General features: G+C 35.0%; 1 protein-coding gene across 2 annotated transcripts in view; it reads left to right on the forward strand.

Annotated features, from left to right (window-relative positions):
• TMEM260 (transmembrane protein 260) overlaps window positions 1-19,615 on the forward strand; it is a 73,286-nt gene that overhangs the window by 11,591 nt on the left and 42,080 nt on the right. For both annotated transcript variants that reach the window (XM_077909402.1, XM_077909401.1), the window contains exons 4-5: window positions 11,559-11,736; window positions 12,914-13,027. In XM_077909402.1, the coding sequence (XP_077765528.1) occupies window positions 11,559-11,736; window positions 12,914-13,027 (292 nt within the window). The remainder of the gene's footprint in view (window positions 1-11,558; window positions 11,737-12,913; window positions 13,028-19,615) is intronic.

Consider the following 19,615-nt stretch of genomic DNA (forward strand, 5'->3'; position numbering starts at 1 on the left):
TCCTACTTTTCAAAGCCATAAAAACAAAGCAGTTTAAAGGAATTGAAGTATTAAGATATGTTTCATAACTTTGCATAAGACTACTTAATATTAAATCTCTGTTGTTTATCGAATTGAGTAGTGATGCTGGTGAAAATAGTTTCATACCCTCATTCTGCTGATTTTAGTTATTTGGGTCTTTTAAACTTACCTCATATACATTTAGTTATCTTAATGTCTTAAAAAGTATGCAGCAACTTCTAAGTTTTGAGTTAAAAGGGACTTAGTGAGATGACACGCCACGACCAGGGCCTTTGAGAACAAGATGCTGGAATAGACTTTTTAACCATTCAGGTTTGCTACTGAATACAAAATACACTATGTAGCTTGAGTAACAAGCTAATTTGAGGTCTTCTGTGTTTTTAAACATTTCAAACAAAATATGATGAAAATTTGTAATTTGGGAGTAATTTTAAGCCAGGCTTTGCTTTCAGAAGATCTTGTTTCCCGTTATGCAGTTATTTGGCACACCATGAGAACTTATATGATGATGATTCCTAGAAAGCCCAGTTCAGCGTCTTTTCTTTTAGGTAATTAGATATAAGTTGATGAGATATAACAAAAGGAATTGTTCTAAACCTTGAATAACTTTCTTATTTATCAGTTAATGCATAAATCTGAATTCTAATGGGACTTGTGGGATGATATCCTATTTACAGAAGCTATTCATAATCTTCCTCCATTTCGGTTGTTTTTTTTGAAGACCTACAGTTTTTTTCCCAATGTTATTTAGTGGCTTAAGATCGGGAATAATACTTTATACTTTTTCTTTTTGTGTACTGGTAGTTGGTATTTATGCAGTTGAAAATTCAGGCTAGACTCAGTTTTCCTTTTGATTAAATCGCATGAAATACAACAATCCTAGGTAGGATTTTATCTGGAGCGAAAGGGAGTTTTTATAAAATGTGGAAAAAAGGATTACTTGCAAGTTTATTAAAGATGGACGTGTCTTACATTTTTTTAGGTGCAGTGGTGGCAGCTTCCAAGTGTTGCTTTAATATACCATGCCCTAAATGATTGGTTTATGTTAATTCGGTCCAGCTTTAAAATGAACAGAAAAATTTAGGTTCTACTGTTTTCTAAATGGCCACTGACTATAATTTGCCCACAGAGTATCTGGAACATATTAGATGCTCAATGTGTATTTGCTGCCACTGGGTTGAGTGAACTGCTAGGGAAAGAGAGATTCAGCAGTAGCTAGCTTCCCAGTTTAACCTTTTTCCAGGTACACAGAAGAGATAAACATATCGGTGTTGCTTATGTGATGGAGCCAGAAGGTAACAGTTACACATTTTCATGAACAAGACACAAAAAGATTAGAACTTGGGAGGATGCGGGTGGTAGATTTGCTATTTAATTGTGTCCTGCTTTACCTCACTTCTTTTCTGTAATCCATTACAGTTTTTTAGTCGTCATTATGAATGACACTAATAGTAATTTATTTAACAGTCAGTCTTAGATGCTGCATTGTGGCCTACCTACTCGATCCTACTTCCATTGAGCAGGAGTTTGCAGCATAGAAGGAGGGTGGCGTACCCTCCATGTTGGGTCCTTTGCATGCAAGTAGCACTGAAGACAAATACGTTCATGAATTTTATGAGGCACAGCAAATGTGTGTTCTGAAAGAATTTCAGGTTTCTGTTATTTGCCTTTTGATTGAGGGTTAGACAAACATGTGACTACACATGAAAATCAAATACCACGTCGTGGAAAGGAAAATATACCTTATCATCAATAGCAAACCTGTGTCAGTGGTGTAAATTGTAACCTCCTGATTTATCCATTGTGTCAACAGATGAAAAGTGTTCCATCAGTGAGAAAACTCCTGTACAATCAGTACCTTTCTTAGGAATCTTACCTAGCTTTCATGGATTTTTGTGGACCAAAAATAAGGCAATTATATATTACCCATAGAATTCTGAGCTTCACATTCGTTCGGGTGATTGTAATCCTTACCCCATATTCTTTACCTAGTGGAGAATTTTTGTTATTTGTGTTATCCGGGTGGAACTTCTCTGGGAAGATTTATTTACTGGAAATATACTGGTGAATATATGTCATAGGTAACATAAAAATGTTTATTCACATGAAACAGACTTCAGTGACTTTTAGATTATTGAATGTTATGAATCATCTGTATCATTGCTTTACTCTATTAATATGAGCCCTTAAATTCAGCATACCTCTTCCCAGTGTAAAATCTTGATTTGGATTGTTACTACTGACATGTGACTATCTTTTACTATATAGCGGTTATGTTATTAAAATGATCACAGTAATGGTGTTTTAAGTATGTGATCATTTCTTCATATAACCTCATAGGATGTTGCCTTTCTAAGTCAAGTTAGATTCTAAACATATGTATTCCAGTCAAAGAAATGTCTTTTTTGATTTCCTATGAGGCTTTGTGAGAACCAAATGGAGAATAGAAAACATTTTTTCTCATATTGAATCTGATTCATCATAAATTGTCCTTAAATTAAAATGGAAAATAGTTTAGACTATTTTGCAAGATATTCTTGAGTTCTGGTGAAAAGACTTATTTTATTTGCAACCTCATTTGAAGTTCTCTTTCTTTTTTGATGAAGTAGTTTCATCAGTGTCAGTAGAAAAATGTGTATCTTTTAATTTAGTGAGCTCATTTTAAGATGCCACTGTAGCACATTTAGTGTAGATAATTAAATTCGCCAACTCCTTAGTTGCTTTGTAAAAAATAATAAGCATGTTTATTCAAAAGAATAAAATGAAAATGAAAAGTAGGACTCTTGGATTACCAGGTGAAAACAGTGATGTTCATTTTCATTTGGAAAAGAAAAATCATCAGACTGAGTCTGTGGGTAGATGATAATTGTCTTTGCCTATTTTGGAGCTACTTATATTTATAGTCTATCTCTACATCTGACTTTATGGATGATTCCAAACAGCTCATTTTGTGGGCTCAGAACAACAGTTTCATTTAAAACCTATGTTTAAGGAATGTCAGATTGGACATTCCTTCCATATTTTTTAAAAGAAAGATTACTTAGCCAGAAATCTGGACTACCAATTAACAGTATTGCATTCAGTGAGGTACATGAATAGTATTTCCTTCTACTTACATAATTTAAATCTGCCTCCCTCCCACCCTTCGAAATTATAAATATATGTTACTGCCTTTTCAGGAAAAAATTTTTTTGTGGAGTATGTATTCTGGTCAGAATTATTACCCAAATGAGATTACAACTAACCTGTCTATCATTCACTCTGGGACACCCTCCATTGAAAAGGATCATATTTGGCCAGTCTCATAAAATAATGGAGACACCAACAGTCAGAAAGAATATGGATTCATTGGAGACTCTAGGTATTCTGTGGATTCATACAAAAAATACTTTTTTAAAGATACTCATAAACAGATAATAAAAGGGTTTGTTCAGTCATCTTGTTTGCTTAACAAGTTTAAAAATTAGATAAGCCTTCAGACATATTCATCAATGTGATATTTACAGCATTACTTAGGTAAATCTGCACATTTAATGTCCTCTCTCTTAGACTTGCAGTGGTTTATTGATATAAGAGGGTTCATTGATATTTTGCTCAGTAAGACATAAGATGAAAAGTTTTGAGTATTTTGTTTGAAATTTCAGAAAAACGTGAGGAAATTAAGGGACTTACCTTACACATCAGTATACTAAAGGCAATATGAGTAACTGTAAACCCATATTTTGTCGTTTCCTTTGAAATTTTTTTATAGACAAGGAATAAAGTAATATAAAAAATTTTTTAAATAAATTATGATTTCTATACTCTTGCCAAAAGATTATAAACACTTGAATTAAAGTACAGGGTGAGGGTGCCCAGGTGGCTCAATTTGTTAAGTGTCTGCCTTCAGCTCAGGTCATGATTCCAGGATCTTGGGAACAAGTCTTTCAGTGGGGAGTCTGCTTCTCCCTCTGCCCCCCCCCCCCCCCCCCCGCTCATTGTTTCTCTCTCTCTCAAATAAATAAATAAAGTATGGGGTGGAAGGGCACCTGGGTAGCTCAGGTTAAGCTTCCAACTCTTGGTTTCAGCTCAGATCATGATCTGCCTTGGGCTTTGTGCCCAGCTAGGAGTCTGCTTAAGACTCTCCCTCTACTTCTGCCCCACCCCCTACACTTGCATGCCCTCTCTTTCTTTTGTTCAAACCTTAAAAAAAAAAAAGGTATGGGGTGGAAAAATGATTATTCCTTAGTTTCTGTAAGATATGTCCATATGGATATCATTTTATTTTTAAAAAATCAATGTAACAAAAATTAATATAATAAAAATTAGTATAACAAAATCAAAATGAATCCTTTAATTTTTCCCTCAATTTCATGTGTTACTAAGACAGCACTTTTATAATAGTAAAGCACAGCAACAAAAAAGGACATGGTTCTTAAAATTTATCCCACTACCAAACTGTCTTTTCTTTCGATTTTTTTGCATTTAAAAAAATAAAGAATAAATTCTAAATAATGGCATAAGTAACTTTATAATAAAGCATTATTTGGAAATGTTTGGACTTAGGTCGAGATAATTAGAAACCATTGTTATTTGAAGAGCATTAGAAACTAGAGATAAAGTATGTCTGAAATACATAGGTGGAAAACATTTAGTTTTCAAAAACTCAAAAGGTTTTTCTACTGTAGAAACACATTGTGAAGTGAGGTTGACTAAATTTTTAGAATGCACAAATATGCTGAAATGGATACTGTATAGTGGTATCAGTAGTCCAAAAAAATTTCACTAAAGTAATAATTTATTTTATAATTTGTTTTATATTTATAATTTACATACAAATTCATTTATAAATAAATAATTCATTGGATTTGTAATTTATTTAGAGGATTTTAAGTTCCCCAAATCTGATTTCTTTACTATATTTTGAGTAGGTTGCAGTTTAAAATTTCTATTTCTTGGAATTGCAAATTTTAAGAAATATAGAAAAACCTGTCTTTTCAGTACCCATTTAATTCATTTAATAAGGTCTAGAGAAGGGGCAAACACCCTGGTTTTAATGAAAATACTTTGGGAAAAACTTCTTGGAAAGGTATGCCTATACTGACTTGGAAACAATCAGTGGGAGTCAGCCTAGCAAAGGCAAAACGGCATTCCTCATCTGCAGAAAAAATGCAGAGTTGGAGAAATAGCTTGTAAAAACAAGAACTTACAACTCATTTAGTGTTGCTAGAACATAAACTATGAGTTGGGTTATGTCAAAAAATGAAGCTGCGGGTAGGCTGAGGCCAGATCATAAAAGGTCTTGTCTGTTGTAGTGAAGAGGTTGCAATACACTTTTTTTAAAAAAAGATTTTAGTTATTTGAGATTGAGAGTGTCTATGTGTGAGACGGGGAGGGAGAGATTAGAATCTGAAGCACAGAGCCCCATGTGAGGGTCAGCCTCACAATCACTAGATCATGACCTGAGCTGAAACAAAGAGTTAGAGATTTAGTAAAGAGTTGGAGGTTTAACCTGAGACACCCAGGCAACCCTGTAATATGTTTTATAATGAAAGAGAATGCCTTATAGGGTTGGAAGCAGAAAAAATAGAAGATCAAATATGTTTTAGATCCTTCACTCTGGTGGCAATGGTGGGCCTAAAGCTGGAGGCAGACCACATAGGAGGCTATTGAATTGGTGTGAGCTAAAGTAGGGCAGTGGTGGTATGGGTGGAGAGAAGGATGAGTTTTCAAAATGGTTATGAAGTAAAATTGGCAGTATGTGGTATGTTTGGGGGGGAGAGAAGGACAGGAGCTTTGACAATGACTCTTAGGTTTCTTAACTTATGTAACTAGGTAGTTGATGGCAGTTACTAAGAATATGGGAACAGGAATCATTTAGGGAAGTGGATGAGAAATTAATTTCACACGTGTTGATATTAAGGTTCTGTTGGGTCATCTAGATTTGGAATGGCTTTGTGGTGAGGTGTACAGCAGTCAATTGGACATCTGTCGTTTGAGAGTAAGGGGGAGGTAGCACTAGGGACAGATTTGGTTACTTCGGTTTGTGGTTGGCAGCTGACATCAAGATAGCAGATAAGGCCACCCAGGAGGAGTATGTAAGAGTGAGAAGAATTGCCTGAGAATGAAATCTTGGAAACACCAGCTTTAAAGGAGATGATGGAAGAAGAGGAACCGTTCAGAGAAAACACTGAAAGAAGATCCAGAACCACACAGGGAACATCTGAGGGATGTAGAGCCCTGGTCAACTCAGTAGAGTTGGGGTGGGGGTGGGGGATCAATCCAGCAGGGCGGTCCTGAGAGCCTGTTGTATTTGGCAGTTAGATGGTAATTGTGTGCTATTTCTATAGAATGTTAGGGAGAGAACAGAAAATAGAGGCTACAGATGCGGACAGCAGGAAGCTAATACTGACCTTCACTATGATCCTGAACTGTTCATGAAGTCATCTTTGACTTCAGCTTCTCTTTAGTCATTTATCTCTGTCTCATTAGGGTGAAATGAAGCAAGCTCAGATAGTGGAATATGCCTTACACAATATAATGAGACTACCTACCTACCTACAGTCAGTGAATAAAAAGAGTCTTCAGAAAGTCCTCATGGCTTGGGGCACCTGGGTGGCTCTATCAGTTAAGCGGCTGACTTTGGCTCGGGTTGTGATCTCAGGGTCTTGGGATTGAACTCCGCATCAGGCTCCTTGCTCAGCAGGGAGTCTACCTCTCCCTCTTCCTCTGTTTCTGCTCTCTCTCTCAAATAAATAAAATCTTTTTAAAAAAGAAGGAAAGAAAAAAGAAAAGTCTCATGCTTATCACTGCTGACATCGTCCTTTGCCTGTCAGCAGATCAGACCCGGTTTGCAGGGTGCTGATGTGGGCCATCACATCTCCTTGTTAACAGGCATATGGTGTCCTGGCCATGCCGCACCCCTGTCTTCCTATATAGCACTCAACTTGCAAACTTAGTAATGTATACTGTATTGCTTGTCTTTTAGGACAAATATTTAGTTTTAATGAAAATCTTATGATTTTGAAAACAGCTTTATATTAAATTCTTTCCCATCCCAGGCTCCCCTCAGCAACAAAGTCCAGTCTTGTTTCACTGTTCCATCCTTTAACCCTTCCACATCCCCTTCCCCGACCCACTTTTCACTACCTGGCATAACTTTAGCTTTCAGTTCACTCATTTCTTTGATGCCTCTACACTTGTCTTCCATCTGACTGAGACCTAGAACCCTTTGTTCATCCTTTTTTATTGCCTTCATCAGCCCCCTGCTGCTTTGGTACCTTCCCTGTCCAATCTAGGCCTCACGGCTTATTACAAACTACCTTCCCTCTTGTCCGGTCCTACTTGCGAGGCAAAGCCGCTAACCCTGGCTCTCTCCAGCCATTTCGGGCCAGCTGCCTCAGACCTTTCGATAGCCATGCTGAAGGTCCTGCGACTTCATATCCACAGTGACTTCAGCTTCAGCTGGGCTTTTGTTGCTACCTTCAAATCCTTGTATGTACCCTTTCTCAACTTGACGTTTTTCACAACAGATGTTCTGAATTTTCACTTCCTTAGTCTTGGTACATGTTACACAGTAACTGTTGACTGATTTTTTTTTAAGATTTTATTTATTTATTCGTGAGAGACACACAGAGAGAGAGGCAGAGACACAGGCAGAGGGAGAAGCAGGCTCCATGCAGAGAGCCTGACGTGGAACTCAATCCTGGGTCTCCAGGATCACGCCCTGGGCTGAAGGCAGCACTAAACTGCTGAGCCACCCAGGCTGCCCTGTTGACTGATTCTAAATCTTAACATAAAGCAAACTTTGTAAAGGCAGTAAGTTAAAATACATGTGTTTTAATGGACAGTCACAGTTCAGAAGAGGCTGCTGAAATCAATGAAATTCATACAAGCTTAGCTTATACAGAGTACTATGAACACCCCAAATCAAATAGTAAAATGATGAGGCCTCCAAATGTTTTCTATTGTACGTACCCTATATTTGGATGCACACATAACTTTCTGTTCTTAGACACATTGCCCTCTCTTCTATTTTTCACAAAGCTATGACCTCTTCAGCATTTATTTTCAGAATTTGCTCACAGTTTGCCTTGGAAACTTAATAGGAATAACAAAGAGGGAAGGCAGTGTGTTTCTGTCAGGGCTCTTGGGTGCGAGCAATGGACTCTGGCTGTGTTCAGCAGGGAAGAAGTGTATTAAAAGTTGAGAAGAACTCTGCAATAACATGAAGGACAACCTAAATTTTAAATGAGCAGTGGATCTGAATGATCTTCTCCAATGAAGACATGAAATAGCTAATAATAAAACTTGAAGAAAGGCCCAATATCATTAGCCACAAATATGTGTGTATTGTTTTGTTTTTAACCATTTAAGAGTAAACTGCATAGATAGTATCCTTTACCCTAAAATCCTTGAAAGTATGTTTCTTAAAAACACGCACATTTTCTTACATATCCAACAGTGCAGTTCTCAAAGTCAGGAAATTATTGTTGATACAACATTGTTATCTATGGAGGTGATTAAGATTTTGTCAAATGTTCTGATAATATCCTATTTAACAGAAGAAAATAATTTTCCATCATTTCTTTTACAGCTATTAGTTGTTGACTTTCTCTTCCCCCATTTATTTATATCACTATAGATTCATAGATTATTTTTTCATTGGGTTGCAATCTACTACAAGCCCAATAATGGGACAAACTTCATATACTTCCCAATCTATTCCAATGAAAAGAATCTCGAATTTTCTTCTGTTAAATAGGAGTGGGACTCCTATTTAAGAGATTAGTGGGACTCTTCCAAGAGAGTGGGACTCTTCCAAGCCTTTATTCTATTGTTATATCCTTTTAGTCTGTTTCGTATGGATTCATGGTCTTTTGCTTTGTTTTTGTCTTTCAAGACCTTGGCTTTTTTTTTTTTTAATCTATATTAGCCAGTTATTTTGTAGAATGTTCTTCAATTTGAGTTTGTAGGTTCAGGTAATATGTGTTGCAAGAATACCATAGAAACAATGCTCTATTCTTTTCATTGGAATAGGTTGGGAAGTATATGAAGTTTGTCCCATTATTGGGCTTTAACTTTGATCCTGTAGTTAAGATTGTGTCTGCCAGGTTTTCTTCTGTAAAGCTACCACTTTTCCTCTGCAGTTAATCTATTTAGAGGGGGATGTGTTTTGACTATATATGTATTTCTGTAAAACTTTTACCCAATAATTTTGATAATCCATTATTATGATGATAACGGCTGCTAAATTCCATCATTTCTTTTACAGCTATTAGTTGTTGACTTTCTCTTCCCCCATTTATTTATATCACTATAGATTCATAGATTATTTTTTCATTGGGTTACAATCTACTATTATAATTACTGATGTTCATATTATCCTTGATTTGACCCCTTTAAGCTGGCTCCATGTCCTTTTGTCATGTCCTCTTTTGAACCCTTCCTTACTTTCTGGCACAAGATACTTAGATTCATTTTGTACTTGAGATACCCTTGACCTGGAGTCAGCCATTTTTCCAAGGAAGCTAATTTATGTTTTACATAGAGGAAGGACTCTTGTATCTTAAAGATGCTGACTTTCCAAAGTAATACTGACATATGAAACATAGAGATTCCTTTTAAAATGTTATTCGTTCTTTAAGATTAATTCATTCTCTCATTCACTAAGTTTCCTTTCTGTGCTTAGGGCTAAAGATTTCCAATATAAATGAAGTTTAACTCAAATTCACATTTCAGAAACAACGTCAGAATAATTATTATAGGCACCTACGTGCTATAAGGTTCCAAGATGAGCTAGCAACCTGGGAATTTTGAAAAAAGAGTAGAGTTTGAATAAATAGAAGAAATCTGACAAGACATTCACTTCATGGGTACAGCATGAGCAAAGGTATGGTGCTGGGAATAGGCATGTCTTATTAAGAAATTTTGAAGAGCCTAACTGATTGGTGGAGATAATGTTGGTGATTAGTGGCTAGGTAACACTTATTGGGAGCTTCATTCCAGCCTGACTCATTTAGAATATTTCCTAGAGACATGAAGAGTCCTTAAATTGGGGGGCTAGCTAATCATAAAGAGTATGTTTTAGGAAATTTAATGTGATGTTATATTGCAGAATAGATTGGAAAGCAGAAGACTACTTGGGAAGCTTAACTGAGTCTAAGGTAGTAGGAATACAAGTTGAAAATAATCCAGAAAGTAATTTAGAGGGAAGAAATGCCTTCAATGTGATGAATCAGGGTCACTGGGAGAATGGCAAACTGAAAGAAATAGGAAACTGATGATTTTTATAAGGGAAAGAAAAATATATTGCAAAAAGGAACTCAAAACCAAGTTTGGTGATAACAAAACTTTAATTTTTATTTTTCTATGATGCTTGATTAAAAGCCATAGAATGACTCCACAACTTTTTATCCAAAACAATAGAGTATAAAAGTGATGATTTAGGGCCATATATTATTATTGACTATTAGACATGGTAATGTTTGCTGAATCACAAGACTTGTTAGAAATATTTGGTAATAGCTTTTTTATTATTTTAGATTTGTGGTGAAATAGGAAGTTGTTTTGCTCTATCCACCACATTACTGTCTCAAATCAAATCTTGGAATTGAGATCTAGATTCCTGATTGATTTGAAATGTCTGACTCTCGTTAGCATTGGCATTGAGATGTTTGTTTCCAAGTGTGCCGTTTGATTCTTTTTTTTTTTTTTTAATTTTTATTTATTTATTTATGATAGTCACAGAGAGAGAGAGAGAGAGAGAGGCAGAAACATAGGCAGAGGGAGAAGCAGGCTCCATACACCGGGAGCCCGATGTGGGATTCGATCCCGGGTCTCCAGGATCGCGCCCTGGGCCAAAGGCAGGCGCCAAACCGTTACGCCACCTAGGGATCCCTGCCGTTTGATTCTTTTTGTGTTATTGGAATTCACATTCCCATCCCCCCCTTTAAAGAAATACATCACTTTTCAACTTCAACCTTGTGTAAAGAAGACATCTCTAGAAACTAAGAACTTGGCTTTCAAGATCTTTAAATCACCAAATATTGTGATGACATCTTTGCCATATGTTGGGAGATAAACTTTAATGTGGTCATGTGGAAGTGCCAGGGCCCAAACACTCCACAAGAAGTGAGAATGAATGTTCCGGAATAGCTGTTTTGCCATTTCATTAATTCTGGTCTTAACCAGACCATCATTCTAATTTGTGGATAGAGCAAGAAAAGTGACACAGGTTTGTTATCTCTCCAGCTACTATCTCTTCAGGCTTTCTGAACTGGCTTGAATCCTAGAGGTTCCATCTGAGAACTTAACCTCATTCAATCCATAGGAGATCAAGCAGGTTTGTTCATTTGTTTGTTAATAAGTTAATATATGGACTTCCTAATTAAAATCTGTTGGAAGAAATTATTATACGAAGTAATGTATTAACCATATAATGTGTTGGGATAGTGCTGGGTGACTGTCATAATTTCTGCTGCTACAGTTTATAAAAAGGAAAAGAAAGTCGGTTCTTTTTGTTGGGAAAGAAGATTTCATGTTATCTGTATTTGCAGGCTTTCTGGCTCATATGCTGGAGGAATCCTTGCTGCGGGGGTGTTTTCATTTTCTCGTCTAACATGGCAGTGGTCCATTGCAGCAGAGGTTTTTAGCTTAAACAATCTGTTTGTGGGGCTGCTTATGGCTCTTACTGTACATTTTGAGGAGGCAGCAACTGCAAAAGAAAGATCAAAGGTAACTTATTTTGATTTTGATTAAAGTGAAATCACTTTTTGTTTTAATTTTTAGACAGATGCTGTATTTCTTTTTAAGTTTCGATGCTGTTTATCTGTTCTGATTACTGTCAAGGCAAGCTAGGCATGTTGAGAGAGAAAATATTCTGAGTTCTTTTACTGTGAACCATGATAGCCTCTATAAAACATGGGGCTTTTTTTTTTTTCTCTACCAGAGTTCAAAAGTTTTCTGGAGAATGAGAGGATTGAAATGCCCTCTGAGTCCTATGGGCAAGATAGGCTTGTTTGCACAGGCACGTGTGTGTGTGTGTGATTGTAAGATGCCAAGCTCTAGATTGACCACCTTAAATTATATACCATTATGGTACATTGACTTACTCTCTAATTGCAAAAAAAGACCAAATTTGTACTTTTTTTTGGTGTCAAATGGATAAATGAAGTAGTTCAGAAGAAGTTACAATGAATTATAAGGTAAACACTAATATCAAGATCCTTTGAAATGTGAAGGAACCCTGTCTTCTAAGAGCTTACAGTCTAATCATTGGGAAGTACCAAACCATCTTAGTGTAGGCAGCCTCTTGTTGTTAAAGAGAAGAGCACCATGGTTTATCAGTGGTTTCCATAAACAGAGCTGTGCTATTAGAGTTTTTTCTCTAAACTTTTTTCTGATTATGAAAATTACACATGTTCAAAAAGAGCAAAAACAGCACCCATAACCTGGTTTCTAAATAAAGTGTTCAATTTTATTAATTTAATAGAAAAAAGTAAAATGGAAAAGATGCCTGAGTTTTAGTTACACATTTTATTTTATTTATTTTTATAAAGATTTATTTATTTATTTAGTTACACATTTTATTAAGAATTATACAATATTCTATTACTAGTGAGACTTATCTAGTCATCACACAGACTTTCTAAAACTTAGGTTGAAGGCAGTCATTTAAGGCCAAAACTGCAATGATGTGGTGAGAGTGGACAATATTATAAAAAAATAATAATAGTGCTAAATATTAGTGTCTGTGGAAGCAAGATTGTGTGTTTAAGAGGTTGAATTTAGCCTGACCTATGGTACAAATGCTTGGTTTTCATATAAAGAATAACGTTTTACTATTGTGTTTACTTAAGAGTTTTAGGTAAATATTTAACTTAGGTTTTTTTGGTTTTTTTGTTTTTTTCAGATAGCTAAAATTGGTGCTTTCTGCTGTGGCCTTAGCTTATGTAATCAGCATACAATAGTACTCTACGTTTTGTGCATAATACCATGGATTCTCTTTCGACTTTTAAAAGAGAAGGTAGGTTTTTGGGTGCTTTTAATGAAAATTTGTAATATTTTCTTAAGGCCTGATATAACATTTTTGGCATCAGAAAACATGGGGCTTCTTTTTTTTTTTTTTTTAGTTTTATATAAAGTATAAGTGACCTTAGGTTCTAACAACATTGACTGAAAAAAAATAGGATTTACAGAAATTATGCAATATTGATTGCAGTGACATCTGGCTTGTTTCATAATTTCCTTACTGATTTTGAACAGCATCATAACAATAGGCTAAAAGGAGTTAAAATGAAATAAAAAATTTCCTTGATTGTTTTAATATATGTCCTAAGACGAAGGATAGTGTGTTAATAATAGATTATTCATTCATCTAGTTGTTTGTTGAATATTTGCTCTGTGCCGGATGCTCTAGGTGTTAGAGATTCAGCTTCTGACAAAACAGACATCATCACTGCTGTTGTGAACCAAGTAAAAATCTCCAGTAAATAACAATCTTGTTTTCTCAGAATGTATTTCTCTAGAATTTAAAAATAATTTATTTTAGTTTTCCCTTTTTCTCAAAGGAAAAATGATCATTAATTTAAATAACAGTATAAAGCATTATGAGAAATTACTATAGCATGTAAGGCATTGTGAGATGGACATAAAAAGGTGTGGAGCTGAGGTTTTGGAAAGATAGAAGCCCTTTACTCTTCTGTCAGTCTTCCTCCTGGAAGTTAAAACAATAAATACAGAGCCAGTACTGGAGTCATTTTACTTAATTTGTTGTTTATTTGTTTGTTAATTATACCTCAGCTGCATTTATTTATCATTTCATTATTTGTTGCTATAGTCAGAATTATATTAGGAAACATATCTTTCGTAAAATTTTTATACAGAAATAGGGAAATTATACCAAAACGGTAATTGTATTTACCGTACTTGGATATATGTTGTTTTTAGCTTCTGACAACAAAGCAAAAAGGATAACATGAAGGTTATAACATTCTTATTGTGTGATTTAAAAAAATGGAAATAACAAGTGACAGCAAAGGTCAATTTTCTCTTGGAACTGAATTCTGTTAAGTCAATCATGTACAACCTTATATGAGGGATATTAAACAGCATACAGGCTGTTTCTGACAGTGGTTTTAGAGAATATACTAAAAGTAGTTTATCTGGTCTTTTATAATATAAACCCTTGATTTTTAAAAATGGAGATGTAACATAAAAAATACAATTCAGTGAAGACTTTTCTATAGATTACAAACCTGAGGAGGCCCAAATATTTTTCCTATGGATTGATGGATGCATCAATGGGGATGCATTAACATCCTGCTATCAGTTACCTTAGCCATGCTTTTTTTTAAAATCCAGTCTTTTTTTCTTTTTTTTTCCAGTCTTCATTTATTTCTCTTTTTTTTCCCCCAGCTTATTGAGATACAGTTGACATATAACATAAACATAAGATTAAGGCCTACAACATGATGATTTGATACATGGATATATTTTAAAATGATTGCCACAATGAGGTTAGTTAACACATCTATCACCTCACACAGTTACAGTTGTGTGTGTGGAGAACTTTAAAGATCTACTCTCTTACCATCTTTCACAACTACAGTACAGTACTATAGTCCCCACACTGTATTTTACATCCCCAGAACTTATTCATATTATAACTGGAAATTTGTACACTTTGACCACCTTCACCCATTTCCCTCATTCCCTACTCCCTACCTCTAGGGATCACCAATCTACACTCTGTTTCTGTGAGTTCGGTTATTTTTAGATCCCGCTATAAGTAAGGTCATACGGTATTTGTCTTTCTCTGTCTGACTTATTTTATCTAGCATAATACCCTCAAGTTCTATCCATGTTATTTGCAAATGGCAGGATTTCCTTCCTTTTGTGGCCGAATAATACCCCATAGTATGTACATATGGATATATGTCTTCCATGTTTTCTTTTAGAAGTTTTATGGTTTCAGATTTTACAATCAAGTCTTCAATCCATTTTGAGTTCATTTTTGTATGTGGTGTAAGATAGTGATCCAGTTTCATCCTTTTGCATATGACTCTCAGTTTTCCTAATACCATTTATTGAAGAGACTGACCTTTTCCCTTTGAATATTTTTGCCTCTTTGTCATAAATTAATTAACCGTATACACATGGGTTTATTTCTGAGCTCTATTCTGTTCCACTGATTTATGTGTGTATTTATGCCAATACCACACTGTTTTGAGCACTATAGTTTTGTAGTATAGTTTGAAATCAGGAGCATGATGCTTGCAGCTTTGTTGTTCTTTTTCTTTTTTTTTTTTTTTTTTTAAGGTTTTATTTATTTTGGATCCCTGGGTGGCTCAGCGGTTTGGCGCCTGCCTTCAGCCCAGGGCATGATCCTGGAATCCCAGGATCGAGTCCCACCTCGGGCTCCCTGCATGGAGCCTGCTTCTCCCTCTGCCTGTGTCTCTGCCTCTTTGTGTGTCTCTCATGAATTTTAATTATTTATTCATGAGAGACACAGAGAGAGAGGCGGAAACATAGGCAGAGGGAGAAGCAGACTCCATGCGGGGAACCTGATGCGGGGTTTGATCCCAGGACCCCACGATCATGACCCGAGCTGAAGGCAGACACTCACTCAACCACTGAACCACCCAGGTGCCCCTGTTGTTCTTTTTCAAGATTGCTTTGGCTATTTGGGATCTTTTGTGGCTTCATATAAATGTATTATTTGTTCTACTTGTGAAAATAACAGTGGAATTTTGTTAGAAATTGCCTTGAATCTATAGCTTGTTTTGGATGTTTTAACAATATTAATTCTTCCAATCCATGAATGTGGAGTTTCTTTCCATTTATGAGTATCTTCTTCAAATTCTTTAATCAGTGTCTTATAATTTTCAGTGTACAGGTCTGTCACCTCCTTGGTTAAATTTATTTGTAGGTATTTTATTCTTTTTGATGCAATTATAAACAGAATAAATTTAGTTTCTCTCTGCTAGTTCATTGTTCATGTATGAAAAAGGCAACAGATTTTTTTGTATTGATTTTGTATCCTGCAACTTTATTGAATTCAGTTAGTAGTTCTGACAGTTTTTTGGTGGTCTTTAGGGTTTTCATTATATAAAATCATGTCATTTACATGTAGTGACAGTTACACTTCTTCCTAATTGCATGCTCTTTATATTTTTTCCTGCTTAATTGCTCTGGCTAGGACTTCCAATACTATGTTGAATAAGAGTGGTGAGAGTGGGCATCCTTGTCTTATTCCTGATCTTAGAGAAAAAGCTTTTGCTTCTCACTGTTGAGTATGATGTTAGCTGTGGGCTTATCATATGGCCTTTCAGTGGCCATATACCTACTTTGTTGGGAATTTTTATCACAAAAGAATTTTGTAAATGCTCTTTATCTATTGAGAGGATCATATGATTTTTATCTTTTATTTTGGTAGTGTGGTGTATCATACTGATTGATTTGCAGATGTTGAACCATCCTTGCCTCCCTAAAAAAAGTCTCCCTTGATCATGGAGTATGATCCTTTTTTTTTTTAATCCTTTTAATGTATTGTCAAATTCAGTTTAATATTTTTTGAGGATTTTTGCATTTATGTTCATCAGGGATATTTGATATGACTCACAATTTTTTATCTTTTTTTTATATTTTGGGGGTCCTCTGGTTTTGATATCAGGGTAATGCTAGCTTCATAAAATGTCTGGAAGTATTCTCTACTCTTTAGTGCTTTGGAAGAGAATAAAGAGTAAAGATATTAAATCTTCTTTGAATGGTTGGTAGAATTCACCAGTGAAGCTGTCTGGTCTAGGACTTTTGTTGGGAGTTTTTAAATTACTGACTCCATCTCCTTAGTAGTAATCAATCTTTTCAGATTTTCTGTTTCTTCATGATTCAGTCTTAGAAGATTGTATGTTTTTAGGAATTTATACATTTCTTCTAGGTTGTTCAATTCCTTGGTGTATAATTGTTCATAGATGTCTTTTATGATCCTTTGGATTTCTTTGGTATCAATTGTAACTTCTCTTTAATTTCTCATTTTATTTATTTGAGGCCTCTCTTTTTTCCTTAGTCTAGCTAAAGGCTTGTCAGTTTTGTTAATCTTTTCAAAGAACCAGCTCTTCGTTTCATTGGTCTTTTCTTTTGTCTTTTTAGTCTCCACTTCTTTTCACTCTGATCTTTATAATTGCCTTTTTTTTTTTTTTTCTAATCTGGGGCTTTGTTCATGTTTTTCTCATTCCATTAGGTGTAAAGTTAGATTGTTAATTTGAGATTTTTCTTCTTAACTACTTTATTTCTCTTTATTTCTATGAACTTGCCTCTTAGAACTGCTTTTGTTGTATCTCATAGATTTTAGTGTGCTATATTTCTTTTGTTTTCTTTTTTTGGTGCATTTCATTTCCATTTCATTTGTCTCAAGGTATTTTTTAATTTCTTTTTTTGATGTCTTCATTGACTCATTGGTTGTTCAGTAGTATGTTCATTTTCATATATTCATGATTTTTCCAGTTTTCTTCCTGTAATTGATTTCTAGTTTGATATTGTGTTCAGAAAAGATGCTTGATATGATTTCAGTCTTAAATTACTAAGACATGTTTTGTGGTATAACATATAATATCTCCTGGAGAATATTCCACGTGCATTTGAGAAGAAAGTATATTCTGCTGCTTTGGGATGGAATGTTCTGTATATATTCATTATTACATCTAATGTGTTGTTTAAGCTCAATGTTTCCTTATTATTTTCTTTCTGGATTGTCGATCCAGTGATATAAATGAGGTATTAAAGTCCTCCTAGTATTATTTTAGTGCTGTCATTTCTCCATTTAGGTCTGTTAGTATTAGCTTTATGTATTTAGGTATTTCTCCATGGGGTACATAAATATTGACAAATGTTATATCTTTTGCTGGATTGACCTTTTAATTATTATGTAATGCCCATCTTTATCTGTTATTACAGTCTTTGTTTTAAATTTATTTTGTCTGATGTCAGCAGTATAATTATCCCTGCTTTCTTCTGGTTTCCATTTGCTTGAAATATCTTTTTCCATCCCTTCATTTTCAATCCATGTGTGTTCATATATCTGAAGTGAACCTCTTGCAGGCAGCAGATAGATGGGTCTTATTTTTTTATCCATTCAGCCACTCTCTGTCTTTTGATCAGAGAATTCAGTCCATTTAGATTTAAAGAAATTGTTGGTATGTACTTATTGCTATTTTATTAATTGTTTTTCATCTCTTTTATAATTTCTCTCTGTTCCTTTCTTCTTTTCTTGGTTTCTTACCATGTGGTTTCATGACTTTCTGTAGTGTTACACTTAGATTCCTTTCTCAGTATCTTTTGTCTGTCTACCATGGATTTTGCTTTGTGGTTACCACGAGGCTCATATATAACAGCCTGTATGTATGTATGTACATATATATACACATATATATATGTATATATATGTGTACATATGTATATTTATATGTGTGTATATATATATATTAAACAAGCTGTTTTAAGTTGATAACAAGTTAAGTTTGAATGCATTCTAAAGCTATACTTTGCGGTACCTGGGTGGCTCAGTGTTTGAGCATCTGCCTTTGGCTCAGGTTGTGATCCTGGGGTCCTGGGATCGAGTCCCACATCAGGCTCTCTGCAGGGAGCCTGCTTCTCCCTCTGTCTATGTCTCTGCCTCTCTTTGTGTGTCTCTCATGAATAAATAAAATCTTTAAAAAAAAATAAAGATATACTTTTATTCCCCCTGCCCTGTGATTTATTGATGTCATATTTTACATCTTTTTATTTTGTATATCCCTTAACTAATTACTGTATTTGTAGTAATTTTTCTACTTTTATCTTGTAACCTCATACTAGCTTTATAAGTGATTAAACCACTACTATATATTTACTTTACCAGTGATATTTTTAAAATATTTTTTCTTATTACTAATTAATACCCTTTCCTTTTAGCTTAAATTCCTTTAACATTTCTTAATAAGGCTAGTTGAGTGTCAGTGAACTCCTTTAGCTTTTATCTGGAAAGCTCTTTATCTCTCTGAGTGATAACTTTGCCAGGTGGAGTATTCTTGTTTAGGAGTTTTTTTCCTTTTAGCACTTTGACTATATCATGCCCTTCTCATCTGACCTCCAAAGCTTCTGCTGAGAAGTCTGCTGATGTCCTTAGGATGTTTTTATAGGTAATGAGTTGTTTTTTCTCTTGGTGCTTTCAAGTTCTCTCTTTATTCTTACCTTTTGACATTTTAATTGTGTGTCTTGGTGTGGGTCTCTTTGGGTTCATCTTCTTTGGAATTCTGGGCTTCTTGGATCCAGTTGTCTGTTTCCTTTCCCATGTAAAGCAAGTTTTTGGCAATTATTTCTTCAAATAAGCTTCTGCCCCTTTCTCTCTTCTCTTTCTGGGACCTCTATAATACACATGTTATTCTGCTTGAAATTATCCTATAAATCTCTTAAGCTATCTTCAGTTTTTAAATTCTTTTTCTTTTTGCTGCTTGGTTTGGGTGAGTGCCATTGCTCTGTGATTTAGCTCATTGATTCTCTCTGTTTCACCTACTCTGCTGTTGAACTCCTGTACTGTATTTTTTCAGTACAGTTATTGTATTCTTCAGCTCTGTGA

The sequence above is a fragment of the Canis aureus genome, chromosome 9, assembly GCF_053574225.1.
Source record: "Canis aureus isolate CA01 chromosome 9, VMU_Caureus_v.1.0, whole genome shotgun sequence".
Taxonomy (NCBI): Eukaryota; Metazoa; Chordata; class Mammalia; order Carnivora; family Canidae; genus Canis; species Canis aureus.